This window comes from Myotis lucifugus, unplaced genomic scaffold (assembly GCF_000147115.1).
Source record: "Myotis lucifugus unplaced genomic scaffold, Myoluc2.0 scaffold_44, whole genome shotgun sequence".
NCBI lineage: Eukaryota > Metazoa > Chordata > Mammalia > Chiroptera > Vespertilionidae > Myotis > Myotis lucifugus.
In genome coordinates, this window is record NW_005871092.1 from 7,248,989 (window position 1) to 7,272,658 (window position 23,670).

At 49.6% G+C, this 23,670-nt stretch overlaps 1 protein-coding gene across 2 annotated transcripts; it reads left to right on the forward strand.

Annotated features, from left to right (window-relative positions):
• Nucleotides 1–2,598: 2,598 nt before the first annotated feature.
• On the forward strand, nt 2,599–22,007 carry LOC102436647 (pancreatic lipase-related protein 2-like). 2 transcript variants are annotated; one of them, XM_023753337.1, is made up of 13 exons: nt 2,611–2,659; nt 4,464–4,618; nt 6,326–6,451; nt 8,263–8,397; nt 9,089–9,200; nt 10,091–10,210; nt 12,016–12,135; nt 12,666–12,676; nt 15,554–15,661; nt 16,115–16,244; nt 18,474–18,585; nt 19,672–19,839; nt 21,944–22,007. In XM_023753337.1, exons 1-13 carry the CDS (start codon nt 2,611–2,613, stop codon nt 22,005–22,007), a joined length of 1,410 nt encoding a protein of 469 aa, XP_023609105.1. The 2 variants fall into 2 exon arrangements, with proteins under 2 accessions (XP_023609106.1, XP_023609105.1); XM_023753338.1 differs by lacking the exon at nt 12,666–12,676 and having other exon boundaries at nt 2,599–2,659; nt 15,543–15,661.
• The last annotated feature ends 1,663 nt before the right edge of the window (nt 22,008–23,670 follow it).

Sequence of the window (23,670 nt, forward strand, 5' to 3'; positions counted from 1 at the left end):
ATAATCTAATAAACCTTTGGCAAAAACTATAACCAAACCTCAGAATAGGTTGGTTGCTACTACTGTGAGCTGCAAAACCAGAAACCCAACAACTACACAATTCTGAACCCTTCCCTGATAAAAACTGAAATCCTCATTATGGAGTGAGGAAAGGAGCCTAGCTAATCCCCACAGATGGACCCCAGGCCTCTGAACCACATCCTCCCTCCCTGTGAGGGGCCTCAGAAGCAAAGAGATGGCCCAATCAAAGAGCATATCAAAGGGACTAGTTACAGAGGTGGACAGGGCTCAGCAGCAGCTGGAAGCTCTGACATCCTGGTGGCCTGAAGCCTGGAGGGAGGGAGGGAGCTGTCATAGGAACATGGAAGGAGCTGGGGCCATGGGAGGGAGCTGCTTGAGAGGAGCTGCCGTCCTCAGGACAGAAGTACAACGTTGCCCAACCCCAGCACAGATGGGAGGGAGCTTGGGTAGAAATACTCTAACCCTTCCTTCCCCCCTCTGACCTCCCTGAGGCACCTCCCATAGGCTGAACCCAACCAGAGGGCCAAGGGCAAGGCCAAGGGAGGCCACAGAAGCATCCTTCCGGCCACAGGCAAGGGAGGGAGAGGCAGGAGAGATCTAGAACTTACCCAGCTCACCAGCCCATGAGTCATTAGCCTCCAAGGTCCCATCCTTTCCTCCAGCAATGCCTGATCCAATGGTGATCAAGGTACCTGCCAGGGGCTGTGCTAGGCTCTGGCCACACAGAAATGACCATCCACACCGCAACCCTAACACCAAGGCAAGGTCTAAACAAATCGGCACTGAAATACTATTACCAGCTGGGATATGGTCCATGGAAGGAAAATGGGAACATGATTAGAATGTAAAGGAAGACCTGGTCCCACTCTGGGCAGTGAGGAAGGCTTCTTGGAGGAGGGGGGACACTTTGACTTAGGTCAGAAGAGAGTGGGGATCGTATGTGTTGGGAAGAGGAAACAATATGCAAAGACCCCAGGGTGGGCGTTTTAAAAACTTTACACAAGGCCAGCCTGGCTGGTGCGCCTGGAATTCAGTGAGTAACAGAGAAAAACTCTGCCCGGCCAGAGTGGCTCAATGGTTGAGCGATGACCTATGAACCAGGAGGTCATGGTTTGATTCCAGGTCAGGGCACATGCCCGGGTTGAAGGCTTGATCCCCGATCCTGGAAGATGCAGGCCAGGCCCCTCCACCTTCTTATCTCCAGTTCAAAGTACAGTCCACCCAGCTCAGAAATTCTTTGGAAATAGACTATATGGTTTCCAAACAAAGCTATCTCTTTAAACAGTGTTTGTTTGACTCTTTCTTGCTCAACAAAGGGTCGCCTTTGCTTTTATTCTCTGTCCAGGTCCTTTGGAGGTAGTGCTCCACCCAGCCCACCCCCGGAGAAGAGGAGACACGTGTCCTCATACCCAGGTGCCTTCTAGGAACAGCAAACCTGCAGACCCCATTCCTGCCAACACCAACAGGCACCAAGATGGGCTTGGGCTCCTGTTTCCGAAGGGATTCTGAACAGGAGGCTGGTGTTACCTCTTCTCACCTCAGAAACACAATCTTTTAATGGCTGAACCTCTAGATTCAGATTAATGGGGATGTTTCCTGTGAAGCATAGGCACTCCATCTTGCTCCCGTAACCTCGATGTTGCAAAATCGATGTTTTCAAATTGCTATTTGAAAATTTACACTAAACATAGATGGTCCTTTGTTCTATGAATTTACTCTGCTATTCTTGGTTCTGTAAACAGGCTTGATCAAATAAGAGGAAAAATAAGCTCAATTACCTGGCCTTGCAAGCCGCTCTGCTGCCATCCCTGGTTACTGCCATGCCAGGTGTGTTTGAGTTATCTAAATGGTACTGTGCTCAAGGCTACAAGCTTCCTGCAAAATATCTCCCACTACATAGGGCTCTTTGTAAAGCCTGCAAAAGGTCTGGAAACCCCATATTTGGCAGACAAAGGAACCAGGAAGGTATAAAGGGAAAGCTTCCTCCATATTAGTTTGCTCAGACTCTGGAGATAACATATCTGAGACCGCCGGCGTAATAAAGACTCCAAATTTGACTTATTGATTAAGGTGTCCTCTGTTCAGCTAGCTGATTTCCAATATAACACCTGTCCCCAAAGTCTGTTTTTTCCCCTCTGATCTCACTTTAAATAGCACTGCTCCCCGCTGAGCTGACTGTATGTGTTTATGATAATCTCAGTGCAAAGGACACTTACCCATCTTCCTGTCCTTTCCTCTAAAGAGTCCAACAGATAAAGCCTGGTTATAAAAGGCCACGGCCATTCTGGGGCTGAGTGGAGAACAGGTGTCTCACAGTAAGTCATGGCTCTGCCCGGGCAGGGCGCTTGGCAGTGTTGGGCAGTCAGAGGGACATGGCCCAGAGGCAGCAGCCACTGATCTGGGAGGATCCTGCATCTGGGTTCCACAGAGGTTCTGCCCTATCCCTCTGTGGGGAGGTCTCAGCCTCAGGGTCCCTACCTGGAGGGATAGCCAGATGGGACCCAGGCACCGGGCTTCCCTGGGCTCCAGGCCCCCTGCCCTGTCTGGGGTGGGCGATGGTCCCCACTGTCTCTGTTTTCATCCATGTAGATGCTGCCCTCTTGGATCGTCGGCCTCCTCCTGCTGGCCACCGTCAGAGGTGAGGGTGCTGTCCCATCCCCGTGGTGAGAAAGGGACAGTGTCTGGGCTGGCCTCTGGGTGGGGCAGCTGGATGCCTCATCATCATTATCACCATAATGAACAGCGTTATCATTATTTCAACAAAAACAACAATTGCCACCATTGGGGGAGTGTTGACGCTGTAGCAAACACAGGGCAATATCTTGAACACAGATGACCATGGGGACACACCCGCCCTTTTCCTCCAGCAACTGGCTGTGATGGGGTGACCCAAGTGGTAGGCTGTTGGGCAGCGGAGTTGGGGGAGGATGCTCTCCACAGACCCCCAAGTCTCTCAGTCCCTTGGGTGGACAAGTGTGTGTCTGCAGCGTGAGTGCCCCTGCTGTACCTCCCTCCCCATCACTCCTCTGGCTGTTGCCACCTCTGTCTCTCCAGCTCCAATCTGAGTCTTTCCTCTGGCCTCCCTTCTGCTGGGCTTCCTTCTGCACCAGGAGTCCTCCTTTCCTCCTCACCTGGCCCAGCCCACTCTGGCCTCCCTTCCATCTTGGCCACGCAGCAGGACCTGACTCCAGAGAGCAGAGCCCACCCGGGTCTGGCTGCTCCTCAGGCCTTTCTGGCCCCTCTTGGTCTCCTTTGCTCCTCCCCTGCCTCCTCCTGCCCTAATTTTGGGCGTCCCACAGAGGTCACTTCCAGCGCTGTCCTCGCCCTTTTCCTGTGGCTTCCTCTTTGCCCAGCCTCTGTTCCCCTGGCCCCCCTGTCTCCCTTCCAATTTGCAGGCAGCTCCACCAGGGCCTCCCACCACACCTCACATTGGCTGTGCCCTTGGGCAGCTTACTTTGTCTCTCTGTGCCTTGGTTTTCCCATCTGTAAAATGGAAGTAATTCCTTATCATGGGCTATTTTGAGGCTTAAAGGGAATAATGCTGGTGAAGCGCTAGTGTGGTATCTGGAACAGAGTAAGCAGTCTACTCTTGCTTCAGGTGGTAAAAACTGATGACTATTGTCAGTGTTTGAGTGAATGGCCAACCTCTGGCACCATCAGCTTCGGAGTTGAGGAAGCCTAAGGGAGAAGAGCCATTGAAATCCTCTGGATTTGAGCATGCGCCCTCAGTGAGCGCTCTCTGTGAAAATGCTTGTGCTGTAGACTAGAGGAAGGACCCTCAGATTTGGACGTGGTTATTTGGATGATCGATTGCATGTATTGAACCCCTACTCTATACAGAATGATGCAAAACTCAGTCATCCCTGGCCTTAAGAAATGTACCTTTTCTGAGAACAACAGGGAAAATCTGAAATGGCAGAGAATAATTGGGGGGACAATGTGCATCAAGGGGTGACATGAAGACAAGGGGATTGGACCGCACCCAGGATCGACTGCTGTGCTGGGTGTGGCACTGGCAACAGGATCATCACAGCAGCATCTCTGAGCTACAGAATCCCAGGTGCTATCATACCTGATGCCGGGTGATGGCATGTAAAGGGCCGTCTGGGGCTCTCCCGGAAGAGGTAGTTTTAAGGCAGAAGGTTCCCAGGAAGCTCAGCCAATCCCCCTCTGGCCTGATGATCAGGGTGAAAACAGCATGAAACAAGCACTTCCCGGTACCCCCCTGTCCTCCCTGCGAATCAGAATCGCCCAGGGAGGCGCTGCGAGTGTACACAGGCGATTCTTGTCTCTGTGGGATTTGGGGAGCACTGACAGCAGGTGGAGCCCAGCATTGGCCTTGCCAGCCCGGGCTGCACCCTAAAACGCCTCCTGTGTAGCTGAGGCGAGGTCCCTCCTTTTCTGAACTCACAGTGTCCCGTGTGCTGCTCTTTCTGCCCCAGGAAAGGAGGTCTGCTATGAACCTTTCGGCTGCTTCCCAGATGAGAAGCCATGGACAGGGATCTCAGAGCGGCCCCTGAAGCTATCCCCTTGGCCCCCCAAAGACGTGGACACCCGGTTTCTTCTCTACACAAATGAGAATCCCAAAGGCTTCCAAGTATGTGCGAGCCTGGCGGGACTGGAGGGCGGGTGGAGTGGGGCGCCCACACTGGTGTCTGCACGCGGTTGTCTAAGGAAAAGGCAGGGCCGTGGGGCGGTCGGGGCGATGCTCCCTCTCCACTGGCAGCCACCTTAGCTCTCAGGATTGGGAACCCCTGATGAGGTCTATGGGTGCCGGGCCCAGAAACGCCCACATTCCACACACTGTGCACAGGCCTTCCTGGCACTGACCCCCGATCCTGGGAGGAAGCGGGTAGGAGCAGCATTTATGGGGAAATCCAGGCCTGGTGTGTCCATCTTCTTCCTGCACTGGGGGTGGGAGGAGAGAAGCCGCTCAGGGAATGAGGGTGGGAGTGTAAGTCCTTCCTGATGAGCCAGAAGACAGGTGTGGGAGAGGGACTATTGGTTGTTGCTGTTAATCCTCACCAGAGGATATTTTTTCCATTGGTTTTTAGAGACGGGAAGGGAGGGATTGAAGGGGAGAGAGAGAGAAAGAGAAAGAGAGAGAGAGAGATGGAGAGGGAGAAACATTGATACAATTACGTGAGAGAGACACATTGATTGGTTGCCTCCCATATGAGCCCCAACTGGGGCTTGGGATCAAACCTGCAACCCAGGTGCAAGCCTTTGACCTGGAATCAAACCCGTGACCCTTCGGTGCATGGGCCAATGCTCTAACCACGGAGCCACTCCGGCCAGAGTGAGAGGGGCATCTAACCACAAAAGCAAAAAGGACCCTGGGAGTGACCTCCAGTCCCCAAAAGGCCTGCGGGTGGAGGCAGAACAGGCTCTTCCAGGTGCTTAGAAGTGACCAGGAAGATTGTGCTCAGAGCTCAGCTGCTCACAGCTCAACCCCTGACTGGAGAGCCAATGACTGGCCATCCATCCCTGAGGCCAGCTGCCCTGGGATTGTAGGTGACAAACGCCCACCTTAGAGCCCCCAGCTGGGAGTCCCCTTGGACTGGTGGTTGGGCTGTTTTTATCTTCTGGTGATTCCTCAGGCGTGGTGCCCAGGGGGCTGGTGAAGGGGCCCCTGGCATGTAGGCGTCAGCTGTTAAGTGCTACAAGCTTGAGGTGCCCCTCATGGCTCCACTGAGCTGCATCTCCCCTAGTTTTGGTGCTTCTGGCCTGGGGTCCTTCGCTCTTTCTGTTCTAGAAACATCTTCCACCATCTGGGGAAGCTGACGGGTCCCTTCTCAGGATGATGTATTTAAATGCATGAAATAAAACACATTGGATTACAAAGGAAACCAATTATATTGAAAAACAGTTATCAGAACATTTGAAAAGATAAATACATGTCACAGTCATATCTATGCTGCTTTCTTATTATCTCACTAAATAACAAGATCCCCGGGTTGGTCTAACTACGGCCACTACAAATAGTAATGAGAATAACTGATTTTTAAGACATCTCCGACCACTGTCCTGTGACCGGAAAATACCTGTGACTCCCATTGGTGACAGAGTGCTGTTCCCATGATGGTAGCTTGTTGCCCAATTTCATAATTAACAGAAATGTTAGGAAGTCCATGAACGTGGACCTTGTGAATCCTGTCCTCAAAGCCCAGGTCAGGAACTCATATTCTAGCCCCACCCAACTCGTGGGAGCTGATTCCGTGACCCAGTCTCCCTGGAACTGGCTCTCACAGTCCATTGGCTTAGAAAAGCCAACGTCCCAATTCACCTTTTCCACTTTAACCAGCGGATCTCCTCCATGGACCTGGCTACTGTGAACGCTTCAAACTTCCAACTGGACCGCAAGACACGCTTCATCATCCACGGCTTCATAGAGAAGGGGGAGGACAGATGGCTGACGGACATGTGCCAGGTAGGGCCCTGCCCCCGGCCACTCCCCGCTGAGACCAGCACCCAGCACCCAGCTTCAAACACTTTCCAGGTCACTCCCCTGAGACTGGGAAAGAAGACCGTCCAGGGCCAATTGTCCATCCTCAAAACTCCGAGGAAATCCTGGTTCCTCCGGAGGGTCCACTGTCAAGTTCTCCCGACTCCCTGACCTCTAGCCCGTCCTCTCATCTGGAAACCAAAGAGACCCATAGACAATCAAAACGCCCAGAAGCAGAGGCCTCAGCAAATTCCCTGGCATTGGTCTCAGGTGGTTTATGTAAAGCCCCCGTGTGACATTAGAAACCCACATAAACGTGGCCCCTGAAACCCTGCTGTCCCACAGAGCTCTCTGTGAGGGCGGAAAGTCTCCATGGCTTCATGTCCCAACCAGGAGCCACTGCTCCCCTGCGCTCACCCAGCACCTGAAATTCGGGGAGTGAGACCAAAGACTTGACTGTTAAATTGTATGGACTTTCATTCATTGTAAATAGCCACCTGGGCCAGTGGCCACAGTATTGGATGGTGCACTTCTGAAGGAATCAGGAATGTTAGTGATGAATCATTATTCATAACATCCATTTTCTGAGCACTTCCTCTGAGCCTGACACTGTGATCATTATTTCACAGTCTTTGTCTCATTTGACCGCCCCTCCCCTCCAAGCAACGTTGTGAGAAAGGTAAAGTTATTGTTCCCATTTTATAGATGAGGAAATTAAGGCAGGAAAACACTTGCCCAGACTTGAATCCAGAGGTGGGAATGCAAAGCCAGGTCTCCTGTCTATAAAATACCACAACCTTGTGTCTCCAGATTTAGTTTTTAGGAGGAGCCCACCGGCATGGTTTCAGCTTAGTCTGCACTGGGGGAGACCTCGAGCTGCTTCTTCCAAGGGTGGGCTGCTCCTCTGGCGGTTTGGGCGGTTTCACACGTGTCCCCTAGTGCAAGAAGGACGCCATGTGAACGTGGAGCTGGAAGAGTCAGGGGGACATGTCCATCCCGATGCCCTGGCCTCCGGGCAACACCTCTCTGCCTCAATCTCCGGGGTAGTCCAGGCCATCCTCCAATGAACACAGGCTCTGCAGTGGCTCTTTCTGACAGTTATTTGGTCCCATCACAGGACCAGTCTGAGCTTGGGCAGCACACGGCGGCCACACCACATAATATAAAAGATGCACATGTGGGGAGAGTTGTAGCTGCCTCCATCTAAATGTCATCTTGTCTGTTAATACCTTCTAGCTCCCAGCTGTGCATTGTTGGAAACATAACAGCAGCCCTCCCGTGGCTTCAGCACCTGGTACAGTGTCAGCAAACTTAGTACAAGTGGCAGCCAACTTCCTGTAAAGGACTGGGTAGTAAATAGTTTAGCATTTGCAGGTCATATGGTTTCCATTCAACCCTGTTGTTGCTCCAAAGCAGAGGGAGAGAGAGAATGTAAACAAAGGGGTGTGGCTGTTCCCAATACAACTTGATTTATATGAGCAGGTGGATCTGGCCCTCCCATAACAGTGGACTAAGCCCTGATGTAGTAAGTGAACCTTTTTCTGCCTGGCTGTGTCAATAACCATCTGGGAGACCTTCAGCCAGTCACTTACTCCATCCAGGCCTCAGTGTTCACATCTGTTAAGTGGGGATAAGGTACCGGTTCCTGGTGGAGTGGTGAGGATTAGGACAAGTGGGAGGAATATGAAAACTCTGACACAAATGAGATGCTTGGAGGCTGTGAATTCCTGTCTCTGGAGTGTGCGGCCTGTGCCTGTTAATACATTGGATTCTCCCTCTTGTTTTTATTCCCCCAGAACATGTTTAAGGTGGAGAAAGTAAACTGCATCTGCGTGGACTGGAGGCGGGGGGCCAGGACAGAGTACAACCAAGCTGTCCACAACATTCGAGTCGTGGGAGCCGAGATAGCGTTCTTAATAGAAGAGCTGTCGGTAAATCCTCCTGAGCCCCATCCTGTGGGGAGGGGCCCGAGGGGGCAGGCAGACTCCGTGCACCCAGAGGCAGCCTGGGGACTGGTGCACAGGGGCTGGGCCTGGAAGCCTGGACACACAGAGGGGCGTTTCCTAAAGTGAAACTGCAGCCTTCCCCTCCTGGAGTGTCCCGAAGATCCCTAGTGGCCTGGGGCAAAGGAACCACTTTGGGTCTCAGTTTCCCCTTTTGAAATAAGCCGTCCTTGGAGGCTGTTCTGGGAATGGTCAGCCCAGAAGATGGGTCTTCTTTCTCAGAAAGGGAAAGCCCCTTACCGCCTTCTGGAAGGTCTATTCCTGAGCACCCAGAGCTGGGCCCGCTACCCAGGCTCTCCAGGCAGGCCCAGGCCCTGCGGGAGGGGAGGGAGGCCGCTGTGGGTGTGGATGGAGCAGGCGCCAGGCCAGGCTCCCCAGGCCGCCTGCAGTGGACACAGAGGTCGCTGATCAGCACTGTCGCCGCCCCCTCCCACATTCCCTCTCCCCTGCTGCCCTCCCAGCCTCGGACTCGGAGCCTGCGATGGCCCAGGGTCCGGTCACACTGTCCTTGGTGGTCCCAGAGCCAGGTCATTCCTCCAGAAACCTGTCCCCATCCCCTTCCCCTGGCCAGGGGGTCCTCATCAGGGCATGGGGACTCTGACACTCCATCCTTCCGCAGACCAAGATGGGCTACAGCTTGGAGAACGTGCACATCATCGGACACAGCCTGGGCGCGCACGCGGCTGCTGAGGCAGGCAGAAGGCTGGGGGGCTGTGTGGGCAGGATCACAGGTAAGGGGTGCGGGGGTGGGGGGGTGGGGTGGGGTGACAGGGACAGGCCTGTAGGGCAGTGGAAGCCCAGACACAGGCACTTCTCGTGGCCAAGGGCGCCCCCACTGGTCCTCCAGGGACACTGATTTTAGGTGCTGCCAGATTTAGATTTAAAAAATAATTGCTTGTATATTTTCATGTGAATTACAAAAAATATATTTATTAAAAAAGAAAAATATAATTAGCACATTCAACTCATGATTTCAGGATTATTATTGCTAGAGTACGGCAGATTTTTGAACAGTGAAATGGTTTTTTAATACGAATTCATCAGTTCCACAATATTAATTGTCGTGGCAGTGCCAGCTACAGGCAGAAAATGAAAGTCGCTGAGACCTGTCACAGGAAGCACGTGGTAGATAATAAGAATGAATGAATGAATCACTAGGCAAATGAAGGCACACAAGACATAGACACAGACACCGCTGAGTCCCGTGTGTATGTCACTGTGCAAACAGTGTGATGGCTGTCTCCTTTGCCCAGGGCTGTGTGCTAGGCATTGGGGGAAGGATGGGGGATTCATAGATTGTGTTTACGGAGACTTTTTCAGATTGCAAAGTTCTTTCTCTTATACCTTTGCGTGGGGCTTTCACAATAGCCCCATAAGGTAGGTTGCTGTTATTCCCACTTTCCAGATGAGGAAACTGAGGCTGAGGGAAGACATGCCTTTGACCTTGAGCAGAACCTGTGCTAGAATATAGGTCACTGAGTCTGTGGGCCATGCTCCTCCCACCCTCTGCTTCTCTTTGAAGATGAGCTGGGCCAGCCGCTGCTTCAGGCAGAAAGCCGCATGGATTTTGTGGGTCCAGGGGATGGAACCTGGTTCGTCACTGTCCACCTCCCCCTTTCAGGACTGGATCCGGCAGAGCCAGGCTTCCAGGGCACGCCCGAGGAGGTGAGGCTGGACCCGTCGGACGCCATGTTTGTGGATGTGATTCACACAGACACCTCACCCACAGTCCCTTACCTAGGTGAGTGCCTCACTCCACCTCTTGGTGACCAGGGCTGTAACTGGTAAGAGTAGGTCCAGGGGTGGCATTCAACATGGTTAACTGCAGTAATAGCTTGGAAGCCAACCAGTCAAAGTGGGTGTCAGCTACAAATCAACAGCCAGCCCAGTGCCAGTGGTATCAGCCTGTGGCCCCAGGCAGGTCAGGCACACACTGGTGTAGCCTATGGAAGGCTGTTGCTCAGTCCCCAAACCCTGTGACCTTCCCTAGGCTCCACTATCCATTCCTGCACTGGTGGTGGTGGTGGGGGGGGGGGGTAGGGGAGGTGTTGAGGGTCCAGAGGTGGGAGAGGCTCCTGCCAGCACTGCTGTGCTCACCAGCCAGAAGCCACGCTCCCTGCTCCTAATGCTGCCTCCCTTGGAGGCCGTAGAGCAGCGGTTCTCAACCTGTGGGTCGCGACCCCTTTGGGGGTTGAATGACCCTTTCACGGGGGTCCCCTAAGACCATCAGAAAACACATATATAATCACATATTGTTTTTGTGATTAATCACTATGCTTTAACTATGTTCAATTTGTGACAATGAAAATACATCCTGCATATCAGATATTTATATTACGAGTCATAACAGTAGCAAAATTACAGTTGTGAAGTAGCAACGAAATAATTTTATGGTTGGGGGTCACCACAACATGAGGAACTGTATTAAAGGGTCTGGCATTAGGAAGGTTGAGAATCAATGCCATAGAGGCTCCTGCTACTGGCTGAGTGGTGCTCCCCCCGACCCCTCCACCCAGTGGGAGCGCACTAACCACCAGAGGGCAGCTCCTGCATTGAGCGTCGGCCCCTGGTGGTCAGTGAGTGTCATAGCGACCAGCCCTTCCGCTGTTTGGTCAATTTGCATATTAGGGTTTTATTATATAGGATGCTTGACCTATACTTGCAAAATGAAATGTTAATGTTTGAATATTTTTCTCACTTCTTTTATGGAAACTTTGGTTACAGTTAGTGTTGTTGGAAATGGAATATATTTCTTTATTTAATTCTTTTAAAATAAAATGGTGAGTTGTTAGTTTAAAGAAATGAAAATTTAAAATAAATAAAATTATGTAAAAAATTAATATTACATAAACTCGATGTTCTTTTTTTCAATACTTTCTTATGTAACCCCTTATGAAACATGTGTTTTTAATAATAGTGATGGTTACCATGGGCTGCATTGGACATTTTGTACATACTTGCTCATTAATCATGGTAACACTAGAAAGTGGGCATTATTATTACTGTTTCATAGCGGAGGACACAGAGGCTTGAAAAGCTTTAGTAATTGCCCGAGATCACGGAGTATGTAAATACGACAAGGATGTGATCACGGGTCTGTGTGCTTAAAAAGCCAAAGCGTCCAGCCATTATGCTGGGCTCTCAATACAACAATGAGATCTCAACATAACTCTCTAACATAGAAATCAAAATTTCAGAATGAGTAAAGGAATGGGAATTGCACCAGTACTGATAGGTGTCTATGATGCATAATGGTATCAGGTTATATCGGTATTGTTCACAGCCTCCCCAGGACCGACAGACAGACAGACACACATGCAAATACATGTAGGCATGCTCCCTGCCTCTGCTCACTCCCCCTTCCTTGTCTTGCTATGGGCTCATCTTGGAGAGGGATCTGCAAAGCCTGGTGGGGTGGCTGTGCTGAGGGGACAGTTCGCTAACAAGACTCTCGCTCTGGTCTGAAGGAGTCGGACGTTCTCTGGGGCCATGACCTTGTCACAGGACCCCTTCCCTCCCTGCTCACCGCCGCTTCCGATGTTTCAGGTTTTGGAATGAGCCAGAAGGTGGGCCATCTGGATTTCTATCCAAACGGAGGAGAGCAAATGCCCGGATGTGAGAAAACTATCCGTTCGTCCATCGATGATATAAATGGACTCCGGGACGGTACGTGCATTAGCAAAGCAAGACAGCAGTGCCCTCCCTGGGGAGAAGGCAGGATGCATGGCCGGGCCCTGGTAGCACTGAATTTGCCTCCAGGTCCGGCTCATTCTGTCCCAGGCATTGTCACAGCGCCATGAGGGAATTACTCTGCTTATCCCCAGTTTACAGCTGAAGAAACTGGGTCCGAATAGTCATCAAACTTAATTTCTGGCTGCAAAGTCCCAACCTCATACCCAATCAAACCTGGGACCCTTGAGTCCCCAGCCTGGGTCGTTCCCCCTCATGAGGATGCTGAGGCCTGAGCTGGACGGGCACGTTGGCAAATTCCAGTTCTAGCTGCACCCACACCACCCCAGCTGCTTGCACCACTTGCTCCTTGAAGGGCAGGCACAAAGGCTAGCAGGGCTTTGACGTTCTTGCCCTTTGCTGTGGGCAAGAGCTAGGATGGGAAAGGGACTGAGCTGGTAAAAGGACCAAGTGGGGACATGCTTCATGGGTTTGGGGAGCGTGTGCGTGGAGGAGGAGGCCTCGAGGTCTAGGGGGGATGAGGCTTGTGCGTGTCAGTGTCAGAAATGTCCAAACATGTAGAGAATTTTTATGAGTTTATTGGAGACAAAGTGACGACAATTGCTGGGAAGCAAAATCTCAACAAACTGAGAACATGCTCCGGAGAACGGCCGTTTTGCGGCTTATTTTATACATTAGAATAAAAAGAGGAGACATAGGGGTTCCATGAAATCCACGGGTGGTAGATTAGGGAGGGGGAGGAAAGTAAAACTGGAAATCTCTGGAATTGGATAAAAAGTAAAATGGAGGGCACATTCTTTTACATTGGTGGGAACAGGATAGCTAATGATCAACATTGACAGCACATAGAGGTGGTATTGAGGAACAAGGTCAGAGTGAGGGGTTCTGGGGTCTGGTGCTCTTTTAAGGGGGTGCCCTGAGAGATCTGGAAAAGATTACTCTGATATTTAAAAGGTGTGTTTCCTTAGATGCAAAAAAAAAAAAACAGTTTCACTTAAGGTAAAGGTTCCTTGTCACCGTGGCAGGATGGCTCAATTAGTTGGAGTTTTGTCCTAGATACCAAAAAGGTTTAGGATTTGATTTCTGTCAGGGCACATATGGGAGGCAACTGATTGATGTTTCTCACATCAATGTTTCTCTCTCTCCCTTCCTGTCTCTCTAACATCAATGAACATATCTTGAGATAAGGATTTAAAAAAAAAAAAAAAGATTGACCTTTGTCAAGGAAGCTATAGGCCTGGGACAGGACTACGCTCCATGGCAATCTTTTAATTAGGAATTTTTATGTTAAGCCCACCCTACATGGTTACTTTCAGCCTCTGAGTTTGTAAGGCCACCATGCAGGCCTCCCCTGAGTTTGTCAGGTTTAGTATGTGGCCCCTTTTTTGTCCGCATGAGGTCTGCGTTTACGTGAGAGACAGGCTCCGTACCCCTATGATTAGGAGACTTACAGCACCACCTCCATCACCTGTCCTTGTCTGGCCTCTGCTCTTCTCCTGTTGCCTCTCCCTGGAGACCAGGCTTCATGTCCCCCCTGCACATGGAGCCTTTGGTCTGACATCATTTCATTTTAGTGTTTATTTGTCTCCGCTGGGAGTTTCCCGGGCATCCCAGACACCCCAGTACCCTGCTCAGGGCTGGCCCAGAGCAGGCGCTCAGTACAGCCCACTCCACTGAGCAGAGAGGCCTTCTGTGGCATTGAATATTCCATGTGCTTAATGTGAACGAATAGAGGGATAAAGCAGTAGCCCACATCCACCGTCAGCCAATGGAGACTTTGAGCTCTCTGCCCAGAACCAGGTAACTCCAGGGAAGACCCAGCTGAAGGAACACTGAGTCACAATGAGGCTGCCCCTTCCAGAAGCCACCAGCAGGGCCCACATAATAACAAAGAGCCCAGCTTTAATTAAAGAGGCCATTCAAAGTGAAGAAGCCCACAGGATGTTCGTCTATTGCAGGGGTGGGCAAACTTTTTGAGGGCCACAATGGGTTCTTAAACTGGACCGGAGGGCCGGAACAAAAGCATGGATGGAGTGTTTGTGTGAACTAATATAAATTCAAAGTAAACATCATTACATAAAAGGGTACTGTCTTTTTTTTTTTTTAGTTTCATTCATTTCAAAGGGGGCCGTAGTTTGCCCACGGCTGGTCTATTGTGTGGGCTTCCAGTCACCAAGGCGCTGGGCTGGAGGAACAATTAAATCCACTTGCCCCTCTATTATGGATCCCAGGGCAGCAATTCTGGGTGAAAGAAACAATTAAGGTGAAAACAGGTTGTGTTGTCTGGTGATTAGTGTTGGTGCAGGAGTTGCTGGACCCTGGGGCAGGCAGAGCTAATCCACCAGCACAAAGAGGACCCCCAGACCTCCCAGAAGTGGTCCCCAGGTATGTCTGGGTCACTGTGCATCACGCCATGGGAGGTTTTGTACCAAGGAGCTGGAGAAATGAAAAAAAAAACGAAAAAAAAAACAGTTTTTCAAATAAGAGGACTTGGGTTGAAGAAAAGGGTGGTAGATAAAATGCAGTGACACAGTGGCCTAGGGCCCAGGGGACCTTGGTCTCCACTGCTTTCACCTCAGGCTTTCCAAGGAGGAGGAATTTCTCAGCCTGGGTCCATGGGCACAGAAAAGCTGCATTCCTGGGAAAGGCCAGGCAGGTATAGTCCCTGGTTCTCAAACTGGGACCCTCTGGCCCAGCCCTGCCCACAGTAGCCTGTGGTCGGCCTTCACAGGGACCAGTTTTAAAGAGGGAATGCACTGCTGTCATGTAAGCATGAAACATTGTCATGTCAAAGTCACGATGCAGGTTTCTCATGAAAAATCAGAAGACCAAGCAATCTGGGCCTTAACATTCAACAACGGGGTGATGGTGTAAGATTCCTTTGGAAAGCTATTGCCTCTCTCTCTCCCTCTCTCTCTTCCCCCTGCCTCTCTCTCTGTCTCTGTCTCTCCTTTCTGTATATATATTTCTCACTCGCCCCAAGGCCCCCATCCCTCATCCTTCACTTCTGTCAGATGCTTGGCCCCTGGAGGATAGGACACACGTCCTTGTTAGAACTCATCCCTCCCCAGCACATGCCCAGCCCCGAGCAAGCCCTGCTCAGCACACAGGCACGTGGTGGGCAGAGGAAAGCGACCAGAGCCAAACCCCATGACTAAAGAAGCCCCCAGATACCACCTCCATGTGCTGTAAATGTTGATCATTAACTATTTGCCCCAAAGTATGTCAAAGTCAATGACAGGAACTTGGAATTGTGACTGAGGCATTCGGGAATGCTGACTCCCCTCTATGAAATGAGGAGGTGACTCCTTATTCAGATCAGGACAGTTCAAGCTTCAAAAGTGAGAGTCTCCTGTGAGCTCCTGTGGCTTTTGCTTCCTCAGTAACCCGAAACCTTGTATTCTGCAATCACATGAGGAGCCACAAGTATTACTCCAGCAGCATCCTCAACCCCGACGGCTTCCTGGGCTACCCCTGTGCCTCCTACGAGGAGTTTCAGAAGGTGGGTCTCCCCAGGGGCCTGGGGAGGGTGGGGTAGCACTGCTGTTGTTGGTTTTGTCCCTGTGGCTTGGAACAGAGCAGAGATGTAACTCCACGACTAGTAAGAGGAGGTGCTGGTAATGCTGAGCCTCGCAGAGCCTTCTTCCTCAGCGGAGTGGGGTGGGCAGGCGGCAGATGGCACAGACCTGACCCGGGGGGCCCTTCCCTAGATCCCCAACTTTTCATTCTGAAAAATTCTCAAAGGATGCCTGGACGGCATAGGTGAGATGGATGCATTAATGAATGGATGGAGAGTAGATGGATAGATGAATAGAAAGATGATTAGATGGATGAGTGGATGGATGAGAGAAGTAGGGAGGGATGGATGGATGGATGGGAAGATGAATTGATCAACTGAGTGAGTGAATGAGTGAAAGGCCTACCACTCACAGACAAACTTTTGTTTTTCCACCAGAATGGCTGTTTTCCTTGTCCAGTCACAGGATGCCCCAAAATGGGGCACTATGCTGACCAATTTCAGGGGAACACCAGCGCCGTGGGACAAACGTTTTTCCTGAACACAGGAGCCAGTGGTAACTTTGCTCGTAAGTTTCCATTGTACCCATTTAAAAGCTGCAAATGATTTTAAAAGGTGTATCAACCTTGTTAGTTAGGACCCTTCGTAGCAATGGATAGAAACTCAACACCAGCCAGCTTAAATGATAATGGAAGGACGGTAGAATGGCATTTGTCTTGCTTCTCACGTTCACCCCTTTAACCAATAATCCTGACCAGCAGAGTAGGTCGACTGTGAATGGCCCAGGCTGGTCACATGTCCACCCAACCCTGTGGCAGGAAGGACGGATCCATTAACAGAAGAAGGCAAGATGGGGCAAAGGCACCCCGTGATTACCCACCATGCTAGTCCCCCTGTTTACACACACCTGAGCATGCTGTGTTTTTTGGTGTTATTTTGCCCAGCTTCTCACTTAAGAAGAAGATAGAAAAAGCATCAGGATTTGTTTGTTATAATTAATATTACATGATGGCTGAACAGAAGAGCATGTATTTTCCAAGGGAGTTTTATAATGAAAAACATTTATGCAGCACTTCACAGAACACTGTTTACACACAGTATTTCATGTAATAGGGCACTTAACATAAACAATAACAGTTGGGAGTATCTATAATGTCTTGCAAGCATATTCCTTTAAATCAGAATGTACCTTAGGAAGATGCTTGCATGTGTGCAGGAGAAGGTATTCAAGGATATTCACTGCAGCATGATTTTAAAACCAAAAGAACGCAGAGAGGAAGCTAGATATCCACCAATTGTTAAACAACCAAATCCTGTATGTCACCATTCAAGGAAGGATCTAGAAAACCTCTAAGGCATATTAAGTAAAATGGCAATAGCAAACCATCACGTAATATGTCATGTTCCAGTCAGGGTCTCTGCAGAAGACAGAGCTCATTCAAGTGGTTCAACGAGGAGACCTCACTGGAGGGCCCGCTTTTGGAGGAGTGGACAGGGTTGAAAGAACAAACGAGGGATGCTGAGGCGCCCAGAATCTAGTGACTGCGGGGCTCCAGGAATGGAGTGAAGCCAGCTACTGCCAGAACCTGGTTCTAGAGCAAGGAGGCTGCAGGGGAGCAAGCACCTCCATCTCCCTCCTCCTGCTGCTGGCCTCCCGTGCAAGCCTCTGATGGGCTGAACCCAAGGGAAAGCCAGCGGCAAGGACCCCTGGGGAGGCCGACCTTATGGAGCACAGGACAGGACAGGGAAGGGCGGTGACTCATTCTGGCGTGGGGATGGATGGGGAGAATAGAGAAGAGCAGTGCATACACTATACAGAAGGGAGAAAAGACTATATATTTTTAAATATGTTTTTATGGACTTCAAAGAGGAAGGGAGAGGGAGGAAAGAGTAGAAACATCAATGATGAGAGAGAATCATTGATCAGCACACCCCGTACTGGGGATCGAGCCCGAAACTTGGGCTTGTGCCATGACCAGGAATTGAATCATGACCTCCTGATTCACGGGTCAACACTGACCCATTGAGCCATACCATACAGGCAAAGGCCTAACTTTTCATACATTCATATTGGTGTGTAAATACTCATAGAGAGCTCTAGTTCAGGGTTTCCCAACCTGGGTCTACTGGATCCGGGACTGGATCACTTGTTAGTGGGGGCTGTCCTGTGCATTGCAGTATGTCTAGCAAATCCGTGGCCTCTACCAGTGAAATGCCAGTAGCCCTGCACCCACCCACCCCATTCCCTAGGTGGGACAATCAAGAACATCTCCAGACAATGCCAATTGTCCCCGGGCAGCAAATCACCCCGCGGGGCTTGGTTAAGTCTACAACCAAACTGGGAAGACCCTGGGATGGAGGGCAGGTGGACAGAGCACTGAGAAAGGGTTTACTCATTTTTTAAAAATTATCTGTGTTATTTTCCCACTGAGAATAAATCCATGGCATGGGAAAATAACAAAAATAGAAACAAAGAAGGCAACAGTAAGTGATTTATCCAAATGTTGGAGCCCAGACTTCTCCCTCTCCCAGTGGTCTTTCTGGTCCAGTTCGTGGTGGGCACCTGGTTGGCAAGAGATTATGCTGAGCTGCAATATTTACTTCCCCCTGAGTCCCTCACCCCACCTAGCATCAGAATTCCTGGGACCCCAACTGCATTGAAGGAAACCATTCATTATATTTACCCTTACCTCCCACTCATGGGGTATTCAGAGCTTGCAACAAGAATGCTCCCATGAGTCATTTTTCTTTCAACAAGATGAGTTCATTGAACTGATAGTATCTTTTCTTTGCACAGGTTGGAGATACAGGGTATCAGTCACACTTGCTGGAAAAAAGGAAATAAGTGGGTCTGTCGGGATTGCTTTATATGGAAGCAATGGAAACTCAGAGCAATATGAAATCTTCAAGTAAGTCTGATAGTAAAGCGAAATGACCATACTTTCCCTAATAGATTATTAATACATGATTGGGTATACACTTCTACATACATCTAGCCATACAGAACCTTTGAATCCTAGAATGTCAGAGTCAAAGGAAGTCTCTTAGCATCTAATTGAATCACCCCACAGGGGAAGAGGGAGGCCCAGAAAGGAAGCACTCCCAATTTTAATGGCTGACTCCTTCTGGATTGCCAATCACTGCTTCCTTCCTGCTGAAATTGTGGGGTTGTTGTTGTTTTTAATTTTTTAAAATTTTATTTCAGAGAGGAAGTGAGAAGAGAGAATAATTGATCAGCTGCCTCCTGCACACCCGCTACTGGGGATCAAACCCACAACCTGGGCATGTGCCCTGACCAGGAATTGAACTGTGACCTCCTGGTTCATGAGTTCCCACTCTACCACTCAACCACACCAGCCAGGCCCTGCTTAAGTTTTATTAATAGCATGTTCTCCTTAAACAAGGCACATTTATATGGCAACTCCTTCCCATCCCACAACACACTCCTTCCCCCGCATGAGCTGTGTTCCACCTGAAGCATGAAGCTAGCTTCCTATTGTGATGGTAGCCTCAGCACCTAGCTTTTGTCGGTATATGAGGAGCTTGGTAAAAATGTGTTGGATAACTGTGCTGTAAAATTAGATTCTGTTTTTGCACTAAGTTTGCATAATAATTTTCATATTAAGTTAATGTTCTTTGACTACTTGCTATGCTACATATGAGATGCCTACAGATGACCCCAGCTGAAGCACATGCATCTTTAAACAAAGATAAGGAGTCCTGCAGTGAAATTAAAGAGTCAATATGCCCCCCCAAGTGGTTGACTTCCCTCTAGGTACCAATCAAGACAGTGGACATCTAGAGTCCAGTATTATTCTAAAGGTGTGTTCTTCACAGATATGTTTGTGTTTTAGTGGCCCTGGATGTGTATGGAGGCAGTCAAGGGAACTGCAGAAAGCCAACAGCAACAGCCATTATTTGGAGTAACAACAGGTTCCTATCACCCTAGTATTCATCTATCCAGCTGATAGAACACTTTATGTCTATGTTTGCAGAGGATCCCTCAAACCAGACGCAAAACATGTGCGTGACATTGATGTGGACATCAACGTTGGAAAAATCCAGAAGGTTACATTCCTCTGGAACAACAATTGGATAAATATGTTCTGGGACAACCTGGGGGCTTCGAATATCACAGTGCAAAGTGGAGAAAATGGGACTGAGTGAGTATCATTCATTGCACCTACGTCTTGTTTCTCTATTTCCTTATCAATCTGTCTCTGCAAACATACATGCATACATTCCATCACCCACCCATCCACCTACATATCCTTCTACCCACCCATTCCTTCATCCCTTTCTCTCCATCCACTCAACCACTGACCTATCCACTTATCCATGCAGCCATTCATCTACCCAAGTATTCCTCTCAACTCTGCATCTTTCCATCTGTCCATCTGATTTACTTGGAAAAATCAATCATTGTTTTCCTTAAGCCAAATTCAACTTGGCTGGAGCAAGACATCAATTGTAAGATATAGGTTTGAGAAGCAGGCCAATAGGAGACTCTGTTTTATCTCAAACAAGAAGGAAAGCACCCAGGCAGTAGCTGTAGGAAATCTCGGGTTTATTTCCGTTGGGTGCATTTATTCATACAAATAGTTTTGTTTGGAGACTGAGGCCTGAGAGGAATACCGACTGTGTGAGGATCTAGCTCCCAGTGGCAAGCTCTTCTCTTGCTGAGAGAATGGAATCTTACTTGGTGAGATTAGGGAGAGAACATAACAGTGTTTACAATATGGCAAGAAAAAAAGGCAACCTTAAAAGAGGATGATACAAAACAATAGATGTCAGCGTCTGAAGGAAACTCAATCACCTCTCAACTGCTCTCATGTTAAAGTGAGAAGAGTGGGGTTTGCAGAGTCACATAACGTGTCTAAGGCCACCCAGGAAAGCCATAGGAAGAGTATTTGCAAAATATTTTCAAAAACACAAATGAAGACCTTGCTCAGCTGCATGACTTAGCTGTGCTGACAGTACATGGTCATAGGCCTGATTCCTGGGCGTGGTGCTGGAAGGGTCAGAGGTCACTGGGGCTGTGTCAGTACTTTGTTTATTCAAGAGCAGAGCTTGAGCCTGAGGCACAATCAGGACTTGGACCCCAGTCCTCTGACCTCCAATCCAGCCACATTCTGTAGCTGACCCCTGAGGGAGGCTCCTCTTTAGCCAAAGACGCCCACAGGAAAAGGAGGAGGCCAGGTGTCCTGCATCTCATGGCTGGGTTGTTGCCCCAACTGGGCGGGCTTCACCCTCTTCAGGAGTGACATCCCTCCATGGTCTTTCCCCCCCAACATCTCTATGGAGATATAATTTTCATAGCCTGTGTTCACCCATTTAAAGTATATACTTCAGTGATTTTTAGTATATGTGCAGAGTTGTGTAATCATTTCTAAAGTCAATTTTAGAACATTTCATCACCCTTCCCAAAAAACCCACACCTATCAGCCATCATCCCAAAACCTCCCACCCCTTATCTCCAGCCCTGGGCAACCTGCTTTCTATTTTGATAGATGTTCCTATTCTGGACATTTCATATAAAAGGACAATATTTATAGTCCTTTGTGACTGGCTTTTTTTACGTAGCATAACATGTTCAAGGTTCATCCATGTTGTAACATGTATCAGTACTTTATTCCTTTTTACTGCCAAATAATATTCTGTTATGTGGATATACCACCTTTTATTTATCCATTCAGCAGTTGATGGACATCAGGGATGTTACCACTTTGGGGCTATTATGAATAATGCTGCTGTGAAAATTTATGTACAAGTTTTTGTGTGGACATATGTTTTCATTTCTCTTGGGTACATACCTAGGAGGGGAATTGCTAGGTTATGTGGTAACTACTATGTTTAACCTTTAGAAGAACTGCCAGACTGTTTCCCAAAGTGGCTGCCACATTTTCCCTTCCCAAAAGCAATGTATGAAGAACCCCCCAGGTTCTGAACTCTAGGGAAAGTCCCCTCTTGGCAGGTGGGGCACCCCAGTCCCCAACTTCATTGCCAGGCCCACCCAAAGCCACATGTTTTGAAAATCTGTGGTTGACACAGCTGATTCACTTTCAGCTTTTTAAAAGGCCACAGGAGCAGAGGGTGTTCTTCACAGGGTTTTACTTAGTAAGAACCACGTGGACTCTGCATGGTTTTAGCTGAGCCTTTCAGTCAAAAAATTCTGAATTCCAGGGTTTGGCTAAATGCTGTTTACTCACCTGAGGTGACATTTCCACGAGCTGCCAAGCCTCACGCTGAACATGTTCTCCTCCGCAGGTATCAATTTTGCAGTGGTGACACCGTAAAAGGAAACCAGTTACAGACCCTTCTCCCTTGTTAAAAATGCAGTCCTCTTGCCCTAACTAACCCGTTTGGCTCAGAGGATAGAGTGTCGGCCTGCAGCCTGAAGGGTTCCAGGTTCAATTCCGGTCAAGGGCATGTACCTTGGTTGTGGGCACTTCCCTAGTAGCAGGAGACAGCTGATCAATGTTTTTGATTCTCTATCCCTCTCCCTTCCTCTCTGCAAAAATCAATAAAGTATGTTTTTTTAAAAAAATGTGGTGCTCTTGTATCTTTGTGGCAATAAATTTTTAATGCTCTCGGGTTTAATGCCATTGAGGTGTTAGTTTGCCATCCTCCGTGTTCTGGGGTCACATTTTGTTGGGAACATGTCAGCCTTTGGGTTGGGTGGGGGGGGGGTGCTGTATTTTTTCTGGGAAGGGGCTGACTTAGGAAGAGGATGGAGGTTGTCTAGGAGAGGATGGATGGGGCTCTGTCTGCCTGGGCCGTCTCACAGTGACAGCTCACCTGTGGAGTGCTCCCTCTGGGCCAGTACCAGGGGACACCTGGGATCTTTAGAGAGAAGAGAGTAAAATGCTTAGGGGACTCAGAGGCCTTCTGGGAAAGAAGCCAGGACCCCAACTTCTGAAATTCTGGGGTGGGGATGGGGTCTGATGAGCAAGGCCTGGGAGCAGGGCAGAGAGGTGAGGGCATCGGTCTTGAGCCTTAATTGAACTTTTCATGTTTGCCTTTTTATTGTTCCTTTCTGGTGCTGTTAGCTGTGCTCAAAAGGAAGCAGAGGGCCTGTGAGGTTTATGTTAGCAAAATGCTAGGCTGGTGTGGCTCAGTGTTAGGGGTAGAATTGTGTCCCCCAAAACAGGAATGTTGAAGTCCTATGTGCTGGTACCTCAGAATGCGACTTATTTGGAAACAGGGTCCTTGCAGACCTAATGAGCTAAATTTAGATGAGGTCATACTGGAGAAGGATGGACCCTAATCCATGGGACCAGCCTCTTCGTAAGGAAACACAAAGACACAAAGCCATGTGAAGACACGAAGACACAGAGGGGTGCCCACTGGAGCCCCAGCCGGTTTGGCTCAGTGGATAGAGCGTCGGCCTGCGGACTGCAGGGTCCCTGGTTCGATTCCATTCAAGGGCACATGCCCGGGTTTCAGACTTGATCCCCAGTAGGGTGCGTGCAGGAGGCAGCCGATCAACGATTCTCTCTCATCATTGATGTTTCTAACTCACTCTCTCCCTTCTTCTCTGAAATCAATAAAAATACATTTAAAAAAATACCCACTGGAATTATGCACCAAGGACCACTGGCACAGCTTCAGGAGCTGGGAAGAGGGAAGGAAGCATTCCTCGTTAAGGTTTCAGGGGGAGCCTGGCCCTGCTAACTCCTTGAGTTTGGAGACTTCCAGAAATTTCTGCTGTCTGACGCGGCCCAGTTGGTGGCCCTCCACTGCCAGCGGGGCTCTCCTGGGGACTGGAATGCTGCACACCCAGGGTAGGGGTGGGTGTGGCCTCTGTGACAGCCTGGGGACTCCCAGGTCAGGACGCTGATGGGGACCGCCAGGTTCCAGGGCCGGCAGGGCTTCCATCACAGCCTGGCCCAGGGGCACTGTGTTGCCTCCGGGTTAGGAAGACATGGGCCCCACCTGGCTCTTCTCCGGGTCGGAATCGGGGAAAACCCCGTCAGAAGCCGCTGGGATGCTGA

Excerpts from the sequence above, each read along its gene's own strand:
- LOC102436647 (XM_023753338.1), top strand. The coding sequence starts at position 2,611 with ATGCTGCCCTCTTGGATCGTCGGCCTCCTCCTGCTGGCCACCGTCAGA. Across the intron at positions 2,660-4,463 it reads CCTGCTGGCCACCGTCAGAG|GAAAGGAGGTCTGCTATGAA; the intron begins GTGAGGGTGCTG and ends TTTCTGCCCCAG. Across the intron at positions 9,201-10,090 it reads CTGTGTGGGCAGGATCACAG|GACTGGATCCGGCAGAGCCA; the intron begins GTAAGGGGTGCG and ends TCCCCCTTTCAG.